At 49.2% G+C, this 21,793-nt stretch overlaps 1 protein-coding gene across 1 annotated transcript; it reads left to right on the forward strand.

The window, feature by feature from the left end:
• The first annotated feature begins 9,215 nt into the window (after nucleotides 1-9,215).
• PCED1A (PC-esterase domain containing 1A) lies at nucleotides 9,216-20,260 on the forward strand. Its single transcript, XM_088130285.1, has 8 exons — nucleotides 9,216-9,450; nucleotides 10,477-10,556; nucleotides 13,922-14,154; nucleotides 14,298-14,448; nucleotides 14,985-15,231; nucleotides 17,748-17,963; nucleotides 18,023-18,406; nucleotides 19,344-20,260. The coding sequence occupies exons 1-8, from the start codon at nucleotides 9,378-9,380 to the stop codon at nucleotides 19,556-19,558; spliced, it is 1,599 nt and encodes a 532-aa protein (XP_087986411.1). The 5' UTR covers nucleotides 9,216-9,377; the 3' UTR covers nucleotides 19,559-20,260.
• Nucleotides 20,261-21,793: the final 1,533 nt, after the last annotated feature.

Raw genomic sequence — 21,793 nt, forward strand, 5'->3', positions numbered from 1 at the left:
AAGTCCTCCTTTTCTTTCTTTGGCACCGTCTCCCGGTTCCCGGCCCAGCGCCTTCCCCGCTGAAGCAACCCAGCGGCTCTCATGGGGGGGGGCAAAGACCGGGGCCCGGGAACGCTGCTTCGCGCACCCCCCTCCAGCGTTCCGACCGGCAGGGCCGCTCTCCGTGCTCGGCGATAGGGGGCGCCGTGCAGGACCGTTGCGGGGCTTTTCCGACGGCGATCGCGGGAGCGGCCCGCAGGGGGAGCGGCGGGTGGTTGCGGGCGAAGTGGGGCGCGGGATGCGTTCGCACGTTGCAGGTAGCGAGGGTTGGATCCGCTCACTCGGGTAGGAAGCGTGCAGGGGAAGGGGGGCCCTTCTGGGCGAAGGCGCTCCCAGGGCCGCACGCGGGGGATGTTGGCCTCGCGCTCCGGCACCTGCTCCCTCCAGGCGGTTTCCTTTGTCCCGAACGCTTTCCGGGGGCTTCGGAGGCCTCCCCGTGAAACTTTCCACGGCCGGGAGTAACAGTCACGCTTCCCCACGAATCCTTCAGGGGTCCAAGCCCCAGCCTGCCCGGAAGCGGTTAAAAGCTGACCTTGCTGCGCCTCGGGCCGAACGGCTTTCCCGCATTTTGCAAATCGATGCTAAGCTGCTTCGGGAGGGTCGGCAGGCTAGAACTGCTCTCCGTTTCATATTTAGATTTGCGTCCCACCTTTTCTCCCGGAGCTCAAGGGCGGCGTCCCCGTTTCCCGCAAACAGCAGCCCCGCGAGGCCCAAAGTCGCGCAGAGGGCCCGTGGCCGGCAGTGGCCGCCGCCTGGCTCGCCCCGGCTCTAGTGCAGCGCCTTAAGCCCCCAGGGCGCCAGAAGGGTAAATATGCGCCGACACGAAGCCGAGGCCCTTAAGGTTTATGCCGCGGCGGTTTTGTTGGAAGGGCGCTTTTATTCAGGAGAAGCGTGGGCGTTTTCCCATATAGATGGGGCGGGGGGGGGCACAATTGAGAGAAGAAGAGAACCCAGGAACCTAGAGGTGGCCCCGTCTTTGATTCTTTCAGGTTCAGTCGCGTCCTTAATTCTCAGGGGCTAGAAGGAAAAGCTGTTTTCCCTTTTCTTCATGCAGATCAAAAGCTCTCTGGGGTCCCCAAATGTGGACCCGCTGTTGCTTTTTAAAAGGGCTTTATGGAAGCACGGCTCCTGGTTTCTGGAGGGCAGTTAACCTAACTTCCCTTTGTGGCTGCTGAGCATCAAGCCTGGAGGATGCAGCGCCCCCCAAAATGCAGCCCCTCTTGCCCAGCATCTCTCTGCTGCTTTGGGCTTGGTTTGCCCACCCTGTGAAGGTGCAGGGGTGAAGCCGTTGTACCCTATGCGTGGTTGCCCCAAGACCAATTGGGCACTATGACTTTTTTCACCTCCAGATAAAACCTCCCCCTATTAAAAGCACCAGGAAGAAATGGCTGACCATCACATTATAAAGGCAACTGAGCTTGAAGAGAACTGGCAAACCGTGGTTGGCTGCACGGGCCGGCTCAGCCGTTGCCCTCCCCTGTCAGGTGGTCTTTCTAGGATCAGAAGAATCATAACTGTGTTTGGCTTCTGGGCCAAAGCATGTGTCAGCAACTTAGGTGGAGTTTATGCAGTGGGCAAGCCCACATTACTAACCATTGCTTGTTGTATCCTGCTTTATTTAGTAAGCCCACTTATCTGCATTTAGCCAACACTGAGTTTTAAAATAGCAACACCTGTGGCTTAACACAGTACATGACTCCAGCCACTGATCTTGAGCAGTGTTTCTCAACCTTGGCCACTTTAAGATGGGTGGGCTTCAACTCCCAGAATTCCCCAGCCAGCATGGCTGGCTGGGGAATTCTGGGAGTTGAAGCCCACCCATCTTAAAGTGGCCAAGGTTGAGAAACACTGGTTTTGAGGGTGGCCCGAGGCTTCTGGCTAGATTGATGGGGTTTCTCCCCTGCTGAGTTAGAAGCATGCTCTGCCCGTCCTTGAGATGCTGGAAAACAAGACCGGTGGGTTGTCCCCATTTGATCCTTGACCTGCTGCTATTGTACCACCTGTAGAGAGTCAGGAAGATGACCTTGGCAGAGGTCTGTAGGACCCATTCCTAGGCAAAAGGGGCTGAAGCATTTTTAAGGTCCAGAACATCCAGCTAAAGCTAGGAAGGGCTGAGACAGACCCCTCCCTGATTCGCAGGAGTATAAGAAGGGGGAGGAGGTCCGGCACAATCCGACTTGCAAGATGCTGTTATTCTAGCCCATCTCAGTAAAAGTAGCTTTAATCTTCCCGTGGAGCTGATTTCCTGGGCTGGTCTGCCTAATGGGGCTGTCCCCATGTCCCCTTAGAGCAGAACATCTCCCTGGGATCCACATTCTGACAGGGCTTGCCCTCCCTTTCCTGGCAACCAGAGCTGTTCCTCTGTTTTGTCTCGGACGGTTTCTGCCCATGAGTTTGACATTTTCAGAGAAGCCGGAGTTCTGTGATCCCTCTCCTGCCTGCCTTGCCTTGCCTTGGCTCCCAGCCACTCAATTCCCCCCAAGGTCAGGGGTGGCCAAGTGGGCCATAAGGGAAAGCACCAGGAGCCAGCCCTTCCAAGCTCTTGAGATGCTGCAGACTTGGCTGCAAGGGGTTAAGGCGAACCTGAGGACTGGAACCACAGCTGCAGCCTTTACCCACCTAGGAGGATGGATCAGGGGGTTGAAGCCCAGTCCTATAAAAGTCACTGGCTGCAGATCCAGGCTGGGTGGGAGAGAGTTGGAGCTTCTGTTCATGGACCTTGCTTCTTCTCTGACGGGCTGCAGGTAGCCTGTGCTTAAATCAGCTGTATTTTGTAGACTTCTCTACCTCCTCTTCTGTTGATCTCCCTCCTTTCATAGACTGGGATTTCTATATGGAGCAAGGGGTTGGACTAGCTTATCTCCAAGGCCCCTTCCTCACCTTACATTTCATGTGTCTGTTGTTTGAAAGGCTGCTTACATTCAGCCCTTTTGGAAACTGACCTGGCATGGGCCTCACTTGATTGTGGGGAGAAGGGGGGCTCCTCTAAAGAGCCTGTCCTTGCACCTTGAAAGTGACAAGCGTGCAATAGAAAGTCTGTGAACTTCTTGCCTGCTTTCCAGCATTTCAACTGCATGCTGCCAAACCCTTGTGGTTGGCATCTGCCCTGCTGTCCTGTGGCCAGAAAGGGGAAGGAGGACAGAGCCCTGCAGGTTTAACACACCTTGAGCTGCTGTGGGATGGTCGGGGAATACGGGGAGGGGGGAAAGCCTGCTTAAGCACGGGGACCAGGAGGGACAATTTAAGATGTCCCACACTTGTGGGGATGGGTGAAGGCAATATCGGGGCAGGGGGGAGAAAGAGCAGAAGAATGAGGTTGCCAGGGCAGGTTAGGGCCTCAGCAGCCTTCTCCAGCCTGCTGCATTTCAGATGACTGGACTGCAAGTTCCATAATCCCCACCAGTGCAACCAAGGGCCTGCTGGTTGGAGGTGGTAATCTCAACTGAGGGTTGTGATCAGGAAGATTATGTGCAATTGGAAGGTCAGAGCACGGGAGGGTACACAGAGTGGGAGAGGGTTGAACTAGAGGAAGCAACAAATTATATGTGTTTTTGTTCTGATTGCCAAAGGGAGGACGAGGCTAGTCCTAAATTGGGAAAGGAACGGGGAAGTGTGGGAGAAGTGCTTGAATAGGGGTTTTGAGAAAAGCAACAGGATGCTTGCTGAGACAATGCAAGGCCTTGTGGCCAGGTGACCTTCGGACAGGGAACTGGGCACAAAGGAAAAGCTTCAAAGCAAAAATGTGTGCTTTTATCTGCCGAATTATTAATAGCAAATGGTTAATGTATATAACTGCTATAAACAGGTGATTGGGCAAGGGCGGAATTGGTTATAAAACCTGAGGTGTGGAATTGTTCAGGGGTCTTCTTCCTTTTGAGAAGATTCCTCCTTTATGTTGATCTTCAATAAATGAGGCGGTTACTTTTCCCGCTCTGTGTGGTTGAGAGAACCTGGGGGTCTCTCAAGACCAGCTAACTCTCTCTCTGTGGGTTGGGAAAGACTTGCACCCTTGCCTGTGGATTCTTGCCTCTCGCTGGGTTCCCATCACCCCAAGCCGTGGGGTGGCTTGCAAATGAGGGCTTAGTATGCAGGAGTTGATTCAGCAGACCATGGCTTAGCACAATGTATGACCCAGTCTGATCATGCAAGCCAGGTTGGATGATCAGGGATTGTTTTCTGCAGCAGACTGATACGGATGTTCCTGCGGGGCTTGCTCAGACAATTTGGCGTCTTGGTTGAGGGACTTTCATTTCTGGTTTGAGTTTTGGCAAGGCAGCCCAGTTTCGCTCAAGGTCTGGATGATTATAACTGAGTAGGAGTGAAGCTGTTTGGGCAGCTGAGATCCAGTAAGGCTTTCTCTTCTCTGTCTCCAAGGTCAGGTTGAGCCCAGAAGCAGGGAAGGGCAGCTGCAAGGAAAAACTGAAAAGATTGTGTGCATGTGTGCGTTTGTGTGCGCACGGGGGAAGGGAACTCTTCCTTGGAAAAAGCTAATTCTCAAATGAGCATCAGCCACATGATCTAACTAGACTTTGGGGGAACCCACAGGCCGGCCTTCCTTGCACCCACTGGATAGAAAATCATGTGACGGAATGATTGATTAGTTTTCTAGTCTGGGTTTCTATAAAATATGCCTAAGGTGGATGAAAAGTCTTTTTAAGGAGACCTCAGCTCCCATGCTGTTTTCTTAACAACCTTATGCAAGTAATGGTCCTCTTCTGAGTTTTTTTTTTTTTTTTAACATTTCAGTCTAGCCTAATTCCCAGAGTTGTGCCAGGGCTTCGTGGCACCCATCTTGTGACCTGAAATGGTAGGCTCAGAACTGTTGCCTGGGAACATCCTCATGGAGGACATACTTTGGCCTGATGGATGCCCAAACCAGTGTCCTGTCTGTCCTGACCGTGGGTGGGTGGGTGGAAGGAGGGAGGGAGCCAGTCTTGTCACCTGCCAACTCCAGGCCATTTGCAAAAGGTTGCCCCCTGCCCATCCTAACGACCTATCAGTCTTTTTCCTCATCCTCAACTGGCTTAGTTAACTTTATATCAAGGTGAGGCAGGGCAGAGAGAAGACATGAAACAGGAGGCTCACCCTGCTAGACTCCAAGATGGTTCCCAACTGCCCTTGGTGATCTCCGTTCCTCTCTCCATCACTCTCACTCAGGAAGGTCACAGCGTTCTGCATCCTGCTGGACTTGTTCTTGCTGATCTCTGTCTAGACAGTCTCATCGTTCTAGTTCTTCCCAACAGCTGTCTTCCTCTTCTCTAGGTTGCTGTTGCATCATCTAAGCCTGTAGGAAGTCAAGCAGCAGATAGCTCCATGGGCACCAGCTGCTGGTGGGCTTGTTCCTTTAAGACAGTGTTGTCCAAACTTGGCCACTTTAAGATGACTGGCATGGCTGGCTGGGGAATTCTGGGAGTGGAAGTCCACTCATCTTAAAGTGGCCAAGTTTGGACAACACTGCTTTAAGACCTTTGGCCCTTCCTTGGTTGGTTCCTGTTTTGGGGGTTGGCCCAGAAAGCTCTCTTTCTTCCCCCCCCCTGGATATTTTGTCAACTGTGGCCAATCTTTGCAGGTGAATGAGTTGTGTTGCTGTTGCTCCTGTCTGCCAGCCAAATGCCATTGGACCATAGAAGACCAAGGGACTCTCTTTGGGGTCTTTCTCCTCTGCCAGTCACCCCCCTTGGCACTTGCTGGGGTGGCAGGGACTGGTCCCCTGTTGCCAGATCCCACCACTGCCACCAGTGAGGTACTGCTCCCTATTGGCCAAGGGAGTAAACAGACCACTCTAGGTGCTGCTAAGACTTTGACAGCAAACAGCCCACCCTGAAACCCACTGAGGTCCACATCCTGCCTTAACTCTCTTCCTGCCTGAGGAAGAGGGCATGTGAGAAACAGCGAGGCATGGCTGATCCCAGCCAGCTTCCAGAGGGGGGACACAAATGGAGGACAAGCTTCACAACAGGGATGGGAGCCATACTGAATGGAAGGGGAAGAGACCTTCAGATCCTAGCAAGCTTGTCTTCTTCTAGACTCCTTGCAGCTGGGAGTCGTGGGGGAGACAGTTCCTGCCCCTGCAGGTGCCCTTGTGGACTGGCACACCCTTTCTAACAAATCATGTTTTTCCGTAGTTAGAGCTGGACCAGGGCAGTTTGCGGGGGGGGGGGCGCTGTGGATTCAACGTAGCCCCCTCCCTAGTGGTTAGAGCCACTGGCTACCTCGTGGCTCACCACAGTAGGGGCAGAAATTCACCACTTAGACTTCAAACTGCTTTCTCATTGGTAGCCTGGTTCCCCTTTTAATCCTTGCAAAAACCAAACTTCTTTTGGCTGGCTATACTGTATTAGTGATTTTGTCGTTTGTTGTTTTATTTAAAAAGGCTTTGGTGAAATTGGCTTTTGAGAAAAAGGGCGGAGAAAAACGAAGACTCAAGGGACTTGCAGTTCGTTGGGGATGTTTCCAGGGTCTGCAGTGTGGGCTGGAAAACCACAAAACCACAACCAAAAATTCACAGTGGCTTTTTCTTGGACTCGAAGGCTAACCCAGAGGGGGGAAAACAGCTGGGGGTGGAAGCAGCAGGGGCTGGATGGATTAGCCTGACATCTCCCCATATCATTGGCAGTCGGTGCCAGAAATGGTACCCAAGCTCTCCAGATGTCTTGGACTACAGTACCTATAAGCCTGGGCCAGTCTGGTCCATAGTATGGGATTTTGGATTCTGTAGTCCAAAATATGGGAGGGGGAGTATCACTTTGCCTCTTCCTTGATTCCTTTGCTTTTTAAATGTCTTTTCTCCTGCAACGTTACAATACATTTGTCCTGGAGAATCTTTTCATTGGACAAGCAGTCTGCTGGTTGGAAAGATCTGGGTTTGAATCTTGCCTCTGCTGTAAAGCCTGCTGGTGACCTTGGTAAGTCTCTGATCTTCCTGGCAAGGCTTTTTGGAGCATTGTATGACATTTCTAGCACTCCAGACATTTTTGGGAAGTGTTGGTAGAACAGAAACATTTGTGTTCCTGCGATGGCTTCTTGGCCACAAAGTTGCGTCAGAGGGTTTTGTTGTGTTCTCTGAATGGCTTTTGTCTGGCATTACAGTAAGGCCCTTCCCAGCTGACTTCTTCCAGGCTACAAAATGTCTGGTGGAGTTGTGTGAACTTTTAACTTTGAAGTTGTCCCCTTTTGTTGATCGGGGGAACACGCCTAGGAGGTAGCATTGAGGTCTATTGTGAAGAAGTCCTGCCTGAAAAAAAAAAAAGCAAACGTTTGAACGTCAACATTTCTGAGAAGGGGAAGGGGTGACGGTGGGGATGACTTAAATGGCCAGCCTCGATCTTAGCACAGCTTTTCCCAGCTTGGGGTTGGCTGTTGTCACTCATTCTGAATGACGTTCTGCTGCTGGGCATGAAACAATCTTGGTTTTAAAGGAGGCCTCTTGAATTGGGGAGCTTCACAGTTGCAAGGCAGGTCTCCTGTGAAATCAGCTGGGAGGCTGTGCATCTCTGTTTATTGCTGATGGCTGTTTTTATCTGGGTGGCTGCTTGCAGAGCGGCCCAGAGTCGCATTGTTAAGTTGGGCGGCCGTATCAATTCTTTCAATAAATAAATAACTGATTAAATCTCGGGAGCGCGGTGGCTGCCGCTGGTGTGGCCAGGATGGAGAGGACCAGAACCTGCAAGGCACCTTTGAGGCCGTAGCTCTGGGCTCACCATGAATTCTCTATTTCCTTTCCCTTTTACAGTGATATGATTCATGCACTAAACCATGATGTGGCTTGTTTGCTTGGGGTGTGGGGTGAACCAGCTGTTAGGGTTTCATTGCTGCGGGAGAGGGGAGCAACTTTGGGTCCTCCAGAGGTGGCTGCATTATAACTGCCTGCATTGTGGCCTCTGTCAGGTGCCTTTGGGAGGGGAAGTCCAGCCACGTCTGGGTAAGGGCTATCGAGGTGAGCACACCAGCAGGAGCATCATTTAAGTGTTGAGCAGATCTCTCAAGGCCAGGAAGAGATTGGCCCAAAGGTGTGGCCTTGTTGGAGGAGGTGGAAAAATCCAATAGATTCTAGGTGGTTTTAAACCTTGCAGCTCGTGTATATGTGGGGCTTGGTTTCCTTGTCCTGCAGCAGGAAGATCTTTGGCGTATGTATGGCTTCTTCTGTGCAGTTAGGGTTATGTGTCACGGCAGCATTTTTGCCATTAGCCAGACAGCGGATGTCCTTATGGCTGTTAGCTGGTTACTTGAGTTTCTGAACACTCAGATTTATTACCTTGCCTGATGTGATATTCGAGAGACGGGAAGGCTGCCGATGTGTACAATATGTGAGGCTTGCATCTGGAGGGCCATAAGTTTGTGTGAACTCAACATCTGGAGGGCTGCAGGGGTGTCGGTGGGCATGAACCCAACTTTAAGAGGGCTGCAATCATGGCTTATTCAATGAACTAGGGTTGAGCAAAGTGGGACATAACATCAGGTATAAATCTGACAGCTTTGATTTTTAGAAGCTTAGCTATCTGACTCATTTTCATGCACCTCCCCAATAACACTATAAAAACTCCCCAAGCTGAAAGTTCAGCTGCCAGAGAAAAATTACAAGATAAGTAGGTTTTTCAACCCCTTTGAGTTGGTGAGAGGAAGACTGTTTCTGCCTGAACAGCAGACTATTGGACAGTCTCCAGTTAAGGTCCTGCTCCCCTAGCAAGATGGTTTTCATCTGGTGGAGTGATGTCACATAATGGTGTTAACCTGTAATCCAGTTGGCATGGGCTAAGCAATTTAACCACCGTTTGCTGAAGAAACCACAGTGGGCTGGGTTAGCTCAACATGCTGGTGTTGCAAACCACAGTGGCTGGAGTTCCCACAGCACACGGATTCACGGTCAAGTCAAATTAGCATATTATGCCAACCACCCATTGCTCTAGTAGGACTTGGCCAGAATAATGTTGTATTAGGAATTGTACCCCAGGCCAGCCTGATTATTACAGCTGAGCAGTATTTGGTGCTTGTGATACTGTTGGCTGTTTGTGATAAAATTCACACCTGTTCCTGGGCTCACCTGGTAGCTGCTTAGAGCCAGGAAGAGATTCAGCTTCTTTACAGAGCTGTCAGCAGATACCCGTGCTGGATCTGAAGTGCCTTTCCCAGATTTGGACCCTGCACCTTCCTGTTTGCAGTCTGGGAGAAAGCTTTCAGCTTGTGAGATCTTTCTGGTTCTTCAGCTTTTCCTTCCCAATGATGGGAGTTTTTGTCGTGGCTGCGGAGAAAGCAACTTTGGGACAGGCACTTGAGAATGGGGTATTTCTCTTCCAGGCACTGAACTCCCCTTGTTCAGAAGGCCACGCCTTTCCCCCGCGATGCTCCGCTTGAATTCGAAGGAGGTCCGTCAGCTTCTGCACAACAAGTTTGTCGTCATCTTAGGGGACTCAAGTGAGTGCAGGCTTCGAAGATGAGGGGAAGAGCTCCCAGCTCCTTGGTTGCTTCATACTTGGCTATTCAGACCCAGCTTTCCCCAGCCTGATGTTATGTTGGGTTAGTAGTTGTGTTGGATTACAGCTCCCATCTAGCCACGCAAAAGGGTCAGTGGCTATTGCTCGCTCATTATGGTTTTTGGGACATTCAGGTCCAACAACATCAGATGGGGAACCGTGGGTCAAATCTATCTGGAATGGTGGGGAAGATGGTCAAGGCGTGATGGGTGTTACAGTTCAACACATCTCTGTTGGCAAAAGAAACGGTATCTCCCTTCCTCTGGAGAAGAATTCAGAAAATGCATTAACCTTCCCTGTCCTGCCTTCTTCTGGGAGTGTGGATTTCACACCCTGCAATCTCTCATGGATAAAATGATAGGAGTTGCAAATGTTCTTCTCGTGCGGAGCTCCCACCAGTAGCACAGAAGGCAAATATTGTCTAATTGCTCTGATATTATAGCTCCAAGCATCTAATTTACTTTCTGAAGAATGAACAGGGTTGTAAGCCACTCCCTTCCCTGGTTAGAAAGCCATGCTGGGAATTTCTGCCAATTTAGCACGGACTTTAGTCTTTGAGTCGATACAAATTTCATTTAAAACATTTCTGGCTTGTTCTAAACAGAAGCATTGAGCCGTCACAGGGTGTGAAGGTTGAGAACCTTTCTGAGGTGCTTCACATCCGGGACAACCCCTAGTGATGGATCTCTTGGATGGGGTCAGAGTGTGATTTTTTTTTCATTGCCAAAGGATGGGAGGAGCAGGTGGTAAGATGAAGAGAAAATGGCACCCTATTTTATGGCCGAGGTGGCATCTCCATTGTGAAGTCTGCCTTTGTTCATATCTCTCCTACTTACCTGAAATGAACCAAAGGCTCACTTCTCCCACCCCAGATGTGAGATCTTCTGCAGAAGCTCTTCTCAGCTTGAATTGTGAAGTCCCAGAGGGGAGACTAACTCCATTCTCATCTCTCTTCCTCCTTCTGCAGTCCAGCGATCTGTCTACAAGGATCTAATTCAGGTACTCCAGAGTGACTCCTTACTCACCTCATCCCAAATGAAGACTAAGGTAACCAGCTAACGAGGTCTTGTGGGGCAGGCAACAGCTGTGTTCTGGGGGGTTTTGGAAGAGAAGGAAGAGGTGATCTTGTACCTCCTGAGATGTTCTCTTCCATCTTATGCAAAGTAACATGCAGCTGCTCTGGAAACATGCGTTCCTTGTGGGCTATCAGAAACTCCCTTCAGTGTCATTCCTGGACACACCCATTGCAAGCTTTCGTTGGGCTGGCACAGCGAAGCATCAGATGCTGTAATCTCTCAGGGTAGGTGGCCATCCAAAGGCTGTCTTTATAAATTACGCTTGGCTGGATTTTTTAACCATGGTTGTTGAGCAAGCCATAACAGCCTGGTTCATGCAGAATGCTAAGTCAAAGTGGTTCAGAGAACACAGTACTAAAACAGGAGCTGGCTCTTTTATTTATTTATTTTTATCCTTATTCTCATTTTGACATCTTCTTTGAATAGCTGGTTCTTTTTGCTTCATTTCGTTTGGAGTTCTTTGGTTGCTCTCAGCATCCCTTGTCAACCTTAGCTCATTCTGAGCTTTTGGAACAGGGTCACAGTTCCAGGCTACCCGTATCCATCTTTTCTTGGTGATCTGGCTGTTTTTCCATATGTGTCCTTCTTGTTTTCAGAGGTTTATGAAACTTCTGTTGTCCTCCATTTTTTTGGTTCTTCACTGGAATTGTTTGCAGTTGTTTCAGTATCTCTGTTCTTAGGAGCTTCCATTCATGTTTGAGCTCCTCCTCTGTCAGTTTCCCCTGCTGTGCAATCTTATGTCCCATTGCTCTGAATTTATTGAAATCCTTTTCTTGGAGTCCAAAGGATGCATTTGAGCACTCAGCTGTAAGTTCTCTTAACAAAAACAAAATCCAGCATTACTTGGTCGCTTTCCATTAAATCTCTTGCTATGACCACTTTGTCTACTAAATCTTCACTATCATTTCCAGTCAGGTGAAGGGTTCTCAGTCTCTGTGCCTTTCTACAGCTTCTGAAAGAGAAAGTTGCCTGGAATTTCCTGGAAGGACCCTGCTTAGCAGAGTTTGTCATCAAACAAGTCATGTAATTAAAAACCCCCATCACGACTCCTTCATGCTTCTTTTCAAGATGTGCATTTTGCTTTGGAAAACATCTTCCACATCTTCTCCTGACTTGGGTGGTCTGTGGTGGCCACACCAACAACAGTTCTGGGCATATTTCTCATTCTGACCCATTCGCTCCCACCAGTACCACAAAGTTCAAACCCTTAGCTTTGTGTATAGATGTGAATATGGCTTTACATACAGTGTTCTCCTCTTGTTTGGGTTGCTCCTGTTCCTTTTGAAGCCTTCATTTGCTATGTTCCATTCATGAGAATCACCTCACATGGTCTCAGGTATGCCTGAAATTCACCTTACTTCCATTGATGAGTCAAACTCTTGTATATTTTGCATATTTAGTAGACAAAATTACTGAACAATTCTTTTCAACGTTCTTCCTGAATTTTTATTAATGGTTTCATAACCACAATATGGTTATCCCTCATTTCTTCCTGCAGTGCATGCATTTCTGATTGATTGATTAAATGCCTCAAGTCGGCAGCAACTCTTATCAACCGCCAAGATAGATTTTCTCCACAATGAATGGCCCTCAACTTGGCTTTTATGTTCTTGCAAAAAGTTATTTATTCTAGATTTTCATCTCCAGTCCCTATTATAATATAGGACCAGGTTATTTGCAAGACCACCTATCTCCAGTTGTCTCTGCTCTCCCCACCAGAACTGGCAGAGCTGGGATACTCTGGTTCCTGTTAATTAGACAGTGTGATCTTGTGGGGACCTAGAAGTCATGCCTTCTCTGTGACTGTCCCTGCCCCGTGGGAACAGACTTCCCCTCGAGATCTGGATGGCCATGAGCCCTCTGGCCTTCCACGAGGCGTTAAAGACCTGGATATTCCCACAGGCATTGGACTGGGAGATTACTTGAGCCCTGTTGTCTAGTTGTTTAGTTACTGTTTCAGTGATTATAGTGGTAGTTTTTTTGATCCCAGGCATGTGATAGAGTACAGTTTTTTGAATATTGATTTTATTATTTATGTATGGGACTTTTTGGGTTTTAATTTTTGTATGCTGCTTAAAGTCATCTCAATAAGATTGGCAGATGTTTCAATTCAATTCAGTTCATATATTGCTATTAAAGCCTTCGATCAAGCTCACCATACTTTGGCCAGACGCATTCTTCTCAGTATTGGGAAGGTGTATGAAAAGTCCATCATCCAGGTGAAGTATGTCAAGGTTGCAGAAACAGATCCTTCTTGTTGAGACCATTTCTGGAGCCAGTAACAACAGTGTTGTTTTCCTTCCCAATCTTCTTCCAGGAACTGGAGAGATGGGAGGGAATGCTAGCTGAATCTCCAGTTCTTGTCAGCCCCACTAGGTAGACCAGACCAAAAAATCAACTCCACAGGAAGACTAGAACTCTCTCAGTTGTTGTAGTGCCACATTTCTTTAGACCAGTATTTCTCAACCTTGGCAGCTTTAAGCTGTGTGGACTTCAACTCCCAGAATTCCCCAGCCAGCATGCTGGCTGGGGAATTCTGGGAGTTGAAGTCCACACAGCTTAAAGCTGCCAAGGCTGAGAAACACTGCTTTAGACCAAGAAATCTCATCCTCTTTTAGCAGCTGAAATGTGGCCATGCAGTGCTCTAATTGTCAGGCACTGCAATGAGTTTGCGTTTCCTGCATACTTATGTTTTGCTTTTAGACAGGAATAAAAGCATTGCAAGAAAAATAAATTTGGCTATTAAATTTATGTTTATTCCTTTTCCTTTCCAGTGTCTTATGTTTATATCTGCCTGTTTTAGGTGATTCCTTTCTCAAGAGAGTCTCTGAAATGTAGCAAGCAGATCAGAAAAATCTTACTCCACTGGTTCCTTGCTTTTTTAAAGGATCACTGATATGCCACAAACACTGCAGACTGTGATTGCAGAATAATCTTCATCCATCATCTCTTCTGTGCTGTCTACTTAAAGGGACCTTCTCTCTAAGCTCCTCTACCAAACACTTATTGGCTCAGCTTGTTTATTTGCTCAGCTTCCTGGAAACTGGTAGCCTTATATTCCTTATGAAATTTCTGAAGGATCTGCTTGCTCAGCAGGAATCATTCAACCACCCACAGTGGGCAATCAGCAACTTTCAGGAGATGACTTTTTCAACCCATACTGATGAAAAATAGTCACTCAACACCTGCGGCTAGATAGGAATGCCCTTCTCTTCCATTTTTCTTTCTCCTGTTGAACTCTGCTGCCAAATTCCTTTTTCTGTGAAGTGTGCTGCCTCTTGTATTGGAGGTAGTATATCCAGCGCTTATATAACTTCTGTCCTTTTCTCTCTCCAGGGGGAATTCAGTTTTGAAAATGACCACTTAATTGAAGGGGGCATGCTTGATGGTTTGCACAATGGAATTCATTATCGGGAGGTGCGTCAGTATCGCACCCGCTATCACCTTGTCCGGTTCTACTTCCTGACACGGGTCTACTCAGTGTACCTGGAAAGCATCCTCAATGATTTCCGGGTTGGTCCACAGCCAGATGTTTTGATCCTCAATTCTTGTGTTTGGGATGTATCCAGGTAGTGTATACCTCTGGGGCAGGTATCAACCTTTTGATGATCTTCAGAGGGATCTCTGTTGTTTAAAGGCCTTAAATCCTGTGGGAATCGACTAGGTTTCAGTCCCTTGGTAAGGCAAGAGACCCTGTTATCACCCTGAGCAGATATGGCCCGTCTTCTATGAAGGAATACCGCAAGAACCTGGAGACCGCCTTCAACAGGTTGGATGCTGAGCTCCCATCCTCCTGCTTGGTCATCTGGAACATGACCATGCCCCTTGGCCCCAAGATCAAGGGTGGCTTCCTTATACCAGAGGTAAGAGAAGAAATTCCCCAGTGGAGGATTTTCCTCATCTGGCTCTCTCTCTCCCTGTTGGAAGGCTGTCCTTCTGTGGGCAGCAGAACAGACAGTTGTCAGAAAGACACTTACAGCTTACAGTTGACCCAGCAGCCACTTTTGTGGACAATAGAGTCCTTGGTGTTCTCTGAGCTTGGTTGTTTGCTTGCAGACGTTTCATGACCTGACTAGGTAACTTCTGCAGTGCAAGGGAGTGTGGGCTTTGCTCTGTTTATATTCAGTAGCTTGCCCTGCCAGGGTTGGTGGGGGTGTGGTTTCCTCCTCTGAAGTTCCTTGATTAGGGTATTGTTATTCTCTTCTATTGGAATTAGCATTGGAATTAACATATATTCTTTTCTATTGGAACATTTGTGGACATTTGCTGTCCATTGTTCCAGTATTGATTGGCTTCAGGACGTTTGCTGGAAAATGACTATCATAATAGAGCATTTTCGCTTCTTTGCCTTCCCCACCCAATCAAGGAAGTCTACCCACTGTTTTCTATTGTCTCCCAGCTGCAGCACTTGAACAAGACTCTCCGCAAGGACATCATTGAGGGCAATTTCTACGGGGCCACCCTGGCTGGCCTCCACCTGTTTGATGTGGTGGACCTCCACTTCCACTTCCGCTTCGACGTGGGGAACCGTGTCAAAGATGGCATCCACTGGAACAATGTGGTGCATCGCAGGATCACCAACCTTCTGCTGACTCATGTGGCGGATGCCTGGGGCATCGTGATCCCAGACAAGAATCCTTGGCAAGGTGAGTAGAAGGATGGCCAGTATTCTTCTATTCTTTTTGTTTCCATATAAGGCAGAAATATGCCTTATACGACGATAAAGCAGGGTCCGTCTAACTCCAGGAGAAGTGGGGGATCTTTTTCTTCAAGGATGCGTGCCCTTGCAGCAAACAGCGGAGGGTGCTGGTGAGGCCAAAGGCAGCAATAGACAGACATCCTTTCTCTTCTTGACCTCTGCTAGTCTCTGTTTCAGGTGGCTGGGAAAGCAGAAATAATCCATCTTAGATGTCTGAACCAACTTCTTGCTGATGGGTGTTGGAATTAGGTTGAGGGTCACATGGGTTAACTCAAAGGTCCTTTGCAGCCCAGGATCGACCCACCCCTTGTGTACGACTTTCTCCGTCCTGGTGTCCCCCAGATATGTGAGGGCTACAACGCCCAGAATTCCAAGCCAGCACTCTAGGAGTTGTTGCCCCAACATATCTGGAGGGTGTCAGATTGGAGAAGATAGATCTACACGGAAAGGGATCGCCCAGGTTTCAGGCTGAGGGTTTCCTAGCCACTCTTGTGACCCAAGGGATGAAATCTGAGATTTTTTTCCAAGACACGATAATCAGTGATTACAACCCTGTATCGCCTTGCAGATTGCCCATCCATGGCACCAGGGTGAGCGGCTGGCCTACTTTGCAGTTGGCTAGTTTACATTTTCTTCCAGTCTTGCCCTCTTGCTACAAACTGCTTTGACCCATTCTAATGAAGAGCTGTCCCTCAGCTGAGCAGAGCTGGGTAACTTTTCTTTTGGCCCAGGAGCTGAAATTTTTAGCACTTTGGGAAGCACTTAGAGGGTTTTAAGCGAGAGGGAGTGGGGATCCTGAATCTTGGGAGGGCTTTTAAAGCAGCTGTTTTGCCTCTTAAAAAACTCCAAAGCATGGGACCATCTCCCCTTTGGAGTAGATGCTTTAACTTTCTTAAAACGCCTACAAAAAACCCCAATTTAGCTTCATTCCTTCTGGTAGTAAAATTTAAACTCTGTGTAAAATGGAAGTGGAAGAGGCGGGGAGGTGGGCGGTGTACAAATCTAATAAATAAAATAAAAAATAAAAGACCTATCCATTGCTCCAGCTGGCGTCTTGAGGATGAAGGGGCAGCCTCTCCAACACTGTTGCTTTCTGATGGGCAAACCTGGAATTCTCCCGGGGCTTGGGCCATGCCATCTTCTCCAAGTCTAAGCGGGCAGAGTAGAGGCGGTATGGCAGGCCGGGGAGCAGAGCATCCCCTCTGAGGCAGGAGGGCTGGGGGCCTTCCCCTCCTCCCCTTCTCCTGGAAGATGCCTGGCTAACTGTTCCCGGAGAATGCCTCTACTCCAGGTGGGCGTCCTCTCATCCTCAGCCTGGAGCCAAGGCTTTGGATTTTTCTGAACCAAAACTGGTGCTTTCCATCTTCTCCCAGCCAAACCTCGCTCTTGGCATGAGGTGTGAAACTTCTGTGGCCACTGAGCTGATGAAATGGCAGGGCGACCTACTTCGGTGAGGATTTTCCTCTGCTTAGGTGGACGCTTGTAGGAAAAAAGGAAATTCCTCAGAGACGAAACTAAAACGTTGAGCACTGAGTTTAGAAAATGAAGCTTAATTAAAAAAAAAAAACAGGTAGTCCCTGCTTAACGACTGTTCATTTAACGATGGTTCGAAATTATGACGGTCTCGGAAAGGGTGCTTTATGGCCCGTAAAGCACTTCCACCCATCGTAAAATGTCACACCGCTCTCCCTCCCACCCCGTGGTCACGTGGCCGCATTTTAGGCACTTGGCAACCATTGCTAAGCGCCCCGTGATCGTGTGATCACCATTTGCAATCTTCTCTGCTGACTTCCCCATTGAAAGCCGGCAGGGAAGGTTGCAAGCGGAGGGGACGTGGTGGTGTGAAGGAATGGACCGCAGATCTTCAGGATTTGAGCTCTGTAACTGCCCAGTGCTGGGAGGTTTCCCCTCGCCTTTCAGTGCTGGGCAGTTGCGGACCTCAAATCTTCAGGTGCGCCATTCACCACTGAGAGAGGGAGGGGAAAAGGACGGAGCAAAAAAGCTTGTTTGCTGAAGGATTTTGCTCCGTCTGCTTAACGACCTGGGAGATCACTTAATGACCGCAACCAGGAGTGCCCGGATTGCAGTCGTTGAACAAAGCAGTCATGTGGGTGTTTTGCTTAATGACCGCTTCACTCAATGACCGAGATCCCAATCCCGATTGTGGTCATTAGGCAAGGACTACTTGTAGTGTAAAATAGTTTAAATATGTTTTAAAACATGGGGAAAATCACACAAAGCTGTATTGTGCAAGTCCAGCTTCTGGGTGATTTGGGGGGCACTGAGTTGTCTCTGAAAGTACCCGGATGGGCTGGGGGGGCATCCTTTAGGTATGCCCCATGATCGAGCAAGTAGCACCCTCACTGACTTTGGGGAAGCAGCATGGAAGAAGTGGTTGGCCCCAGAGCTTCCTCCAAGATGTCCTGTGTGTCGTGAAATTCTGAGTGTCCTCCTTTCCTTCAGAACAAGCAAAGGGCATCAGGCTGCTGGCTGCACCAGAAGACCCTACAGAATACACAGAAAGCCACAGAAGGCAATATGGAGACGCCACCGACCTCCTGGAATCTCCCACGCCAATAGCTGGATGGCCCCACAAACAGCGCAAGTATATGGGGCTGGAGGGGGGCATGAGAGACAGTGTGGTGGGCTTCATTAGGCTGGAGGTCGCCATCCAGCAACGTAGTGCTTCTGGAGCCTCTGACCAGCCTTGTAAGCATGGGAAGGTCTACACTGAGCAGAGGTGCTGGCAGGGAATGGTCAAAAAAGTCAAGATGGCAAGCTCCATCCACTTTTTATGGAAGTTGCACTCAACACTCACGAAAAGCAGAGGGAGCTTTTCTGGCACCATCATGGCCAGCATCTTGATCTTTTGGACTGCACCCGATGGACACCCCTGATGCTGAGTGTGGTTGAGAAGCCAAGAAGGGTCTTCCTTGATCCCACAGGTCTGGTGACATTTGCTGCCCATTGTGAAGCCTACAGGCCTTATCCAGAGCTGCCCCGTTTCCACGATGACTCTTTACTCGTTCCCAACAATTGGGGGGCAGTGGAGCCTTTCTCAGGATTTACCAGCTTTGAGGACTCCCGCGGCCTGTCCTTCCACCCAGACAGCATGTTCAGAGGTCGGTGCTTGTGCGCATGTGCTCTGTCTGTCTCCCAATGTTGGCTAACACTTAGCCATGGCTAGCTCAACCAGAAGCAGGCATGGCACGCAAAGGAAACCACTGTCATTTCTCAGGGAAGTGAGGCCAGGGAAAACCTAATTGGGACCAGAATTTCCATCGCTGAGCAGTGCAGTTGTAAAGCACGACAGCAGTTCTGGCAGTCCCTGGTTATTGTCAGTAAGCAAAACACTGCGGGTGGTTAAGCAAGGGCCTCACGTGATCGCAACTTCCAACTTGCTGCTGGCTTCCCCACTGATTTTGCTTGTGGGAAGCTGTCAGGCAAAGTTGCAAATCGCGATTGCGTGACTGCAGGACACCGCGACGGTCAGAAATCTGGGTTGGTTGCTGAGTGCCTGGATCACAATAATGTGACTGCATGGGCACTGCAATGACCAGAACTTTGAGGACCGGTCATAAATACTACTTGTTCAGTGACGTAAGTGTGAATGGTTGCTGAACGAGTGGTTGTTAACCGAGGACCACCTGTACAAGCTAACAAGGAGCACATCTCCTGGTTTGTACGCATAGGCACAGAGAGCATTCCCCAGCTGATTGCCCAAAGTGAGGGGCTGGCAAGGCATGGGCTATGTTCATGGGCAGTGTGTTTCACCAGAGCCATGGCAAACGGAGTGGTTACAGAGGCCGATATGCAGTGTTTGGCTAGTTTTGATTTGTTTTTTGGTGGCTTTGTGCAAACCCTCCCTGCTGGATCCGTTTGTGGTTCAGGGTATTGTGTGAGGCCTGACAATGAATGAATCAGAAATTAAGTTATAAGTGGGTTGTGTGAATGTCTCTTTTTTGATCGTCAAAACTGGCCAGGGTGTGTGTCCGAGGTGCGTGCATAGCAGAGAAATCTTCTCTACCACTTCAAACTCTCGTTTTACTTTCTCTGTAGATGTGGCCCTCAACAACTTTGGCTGCCATCCATGGGCCACCCCAAGTCCCTTTCTGCCTTACCCCTCCCACAATGAAGAAAACATACCCCCAAGGTCCAGATGGCACCAAAAAAGAGCTTATGTGGACGTTCCCTTTGTCATGCGCCAAGAGCCGTACTACCGGAGAAACGCTTCACCGTACCAGAAGCGCAAAATCCCCCTTAAGCGCTACTGAAGGTCGTCTCCTGCCAGGACGAGGTGAAGGACCTCTTCCAGGGTGAAGGAGAAGCCTTGACCATGGCGATTCTCTCTCTGTGCACCACGATTGACGTATGGGCTTGTGTCTGTGGTAAAAGGAAGGCGCAACCCCCGTGGCCTTTCTTGTTAACCCAGCCCGAGGGGGCTGAGTATCTTTTTCGTATCAGGAAGACCTCCGTTGAGTCCTGAAGTCCAGAAGACAGGGTTTGTGCCTGGTGCCGACCACCCTGATAGTTTGGAAGCACTAACTCCTTTGCTGGGGCTTCAGCGCCAGGAATGGCTCTCTGGAATTATGTTCGTCTCCATACGGTGTCCTCTGCCCCAGACCTAGCTGCCCCACTCCTACCCCGTCCAGGTTGCCAAGAGGGAGTCTAGCCAGTGACCCCTTCTCCTTGGCCCTCTGGGGACCCTGAGGGAGATGGGAGGGAGGAAGGAAATGATTTCAGTTGCAGTTGTGACTTTGACTGGTGTGTGCTTCTGTGCACACTTCTGTAACGAGACAGACGCCCCCCAACCACTGCTAGCCTGAAATGTTGCAGTGGTGGATTCAGAAGCTGCTGATCATGGGCTCCAAAGTCCATTAAGGGAATTTTGTGATGCGGTCCTATATATTCCCCTTGCGTTTTTTTTTTTTTTAAATAAAGCCTACCTGTTGTTCTTTACATTGTAGGATTATCATAATTTTCTCTCTTGTTTTACTCTATGACAGTGTTTCTCAACCTTGGGAACTTTAAGATGTGTGGACTTCAACTCTATGCTGGCTGGGGAACTCTGGGAGTTGAAGTCCACACATCTTAAAGTTCCCAAGGTTGAGAAACACTGTTCTACAGCAAGTAAGCTAGCTTCTATTTACAGTCTGTGGCCTGCAGGGGGCAGATGGGGTCTTTATTGGTTTCTGATGAACAGCTCTCCAAGAACTAAACTTGGTTTGAAAATCACTGCTCAGTTCTTCTCTGTGTCAAGGAAATAGTTGTATAACAGTAAAACTCCTGCAACTGATGTTCTGCAGATTGGCTAGACCACAGTACCGATCCCTGCTATTTACATGGGTGAGAATGGTGGAAATAGTAGCCCTCCAGGTCTGGGGACCACCAGTTTGGGAATGGGTGGCCTGCACCACGAGGCATTGACCTGGTTCCCACACAGTGCTAACTTCCCAGTGTTTAAACACGGGGAATCTGAATCCCCTATCACTGTCTGGGTTTGTGTCACTGTCTAAACCCAACTGAACAAACCACAGGATGGCAACACCTGCCCCAGATGTCTGAAACGCATCTGGAAGAACAGATGCAAAGCTCTCAGTGGATGTGAACATGGTTAGTTGTGCATCCACTTTTCTGAATGCCCTGCTCTGGGCCAGTGTTTTAGCCCCCATGAGCTCTTGGCTGCTGGACCTGGGTGAGGGGCAGTGCCTACCGAGAGAGCCTTCCGTTTCTCCAGGGGCATTGTCAGAAAAGTCAAGATGCTGGCCGTGATGGAGACACCCCTGCTTTCTCGCAGGCTTCTGCTTTTCCTGAGCCTGCTCTTGTTCTGCCTGACCCAGCCAGCTTAATTCCTTCTGGACCCACCAGCCTTGTAACCCCCTTTAAGTGTACGCTTCAAAAGTTGAATCGCCTTCCTCTGCGTTCTTGCCTTTGTAAGAAGGAGCTGGAAAACCAAGAAGGAAATGAAAAAAGCCACCGACATTGGAATCTTGGCTGACCCACCACGCACAGGCCAGGGCTCCAAAGAAATAAGGGAAGTTCCTGTTGCTGGGAGTCACTTAGGCATTGCAATCGAGTTGGCCCATGGATTCCTCCTAGCCCATGGTGCATAGACAGGAACCTTTCCTCCACTAACAAGAGGCTCCTCACACCCTCTTAACCAGTGTTTCCCAACCTTGGGAACGTTAAGATGTGTGGACTTCAACTCCCAGAATTCCCCAGCCAGCACAGCTGGCTGGGGAATTCTGGGAGTTGAAGTCCACACATCTTAACGTTCCCAAGGTTGGGAAACACTGCTGTTAACTGATCAGAGGTCCTTGGAACCACATCAGCTGTAGAGTTCTGAGCCTCTTCTGTTCTCTGGGCTTCCATCACTGGGGTGCTCCTTTAATTAAAATTAATTCCCTTCCTGTTCCCACCTTTATAAAGGGAAGGAGGAGGGATGAGGAGTAGAGAGTGGGAATCTGCCACTTTGGCGTGCCATGGAATCACCGAAGGAGGGAGAAGAT

This window comes from Python bivittatus, unplaced genomic scaffold, assembly GCF_059951505.1.
Source record: "Python bivittatus isolate LINGU-HERP-01145 unplaced genomic scaffold, Pbiv_v1 ctg000070_np1212, whole genome shotgun sequence".
Taxonomy (NCBI): domain Eukaryota; kingdom Metazoa; phylum Chordata; class Lepidosauria; order Squamata; family Pythonidae; genus Python; species Python bivittatus.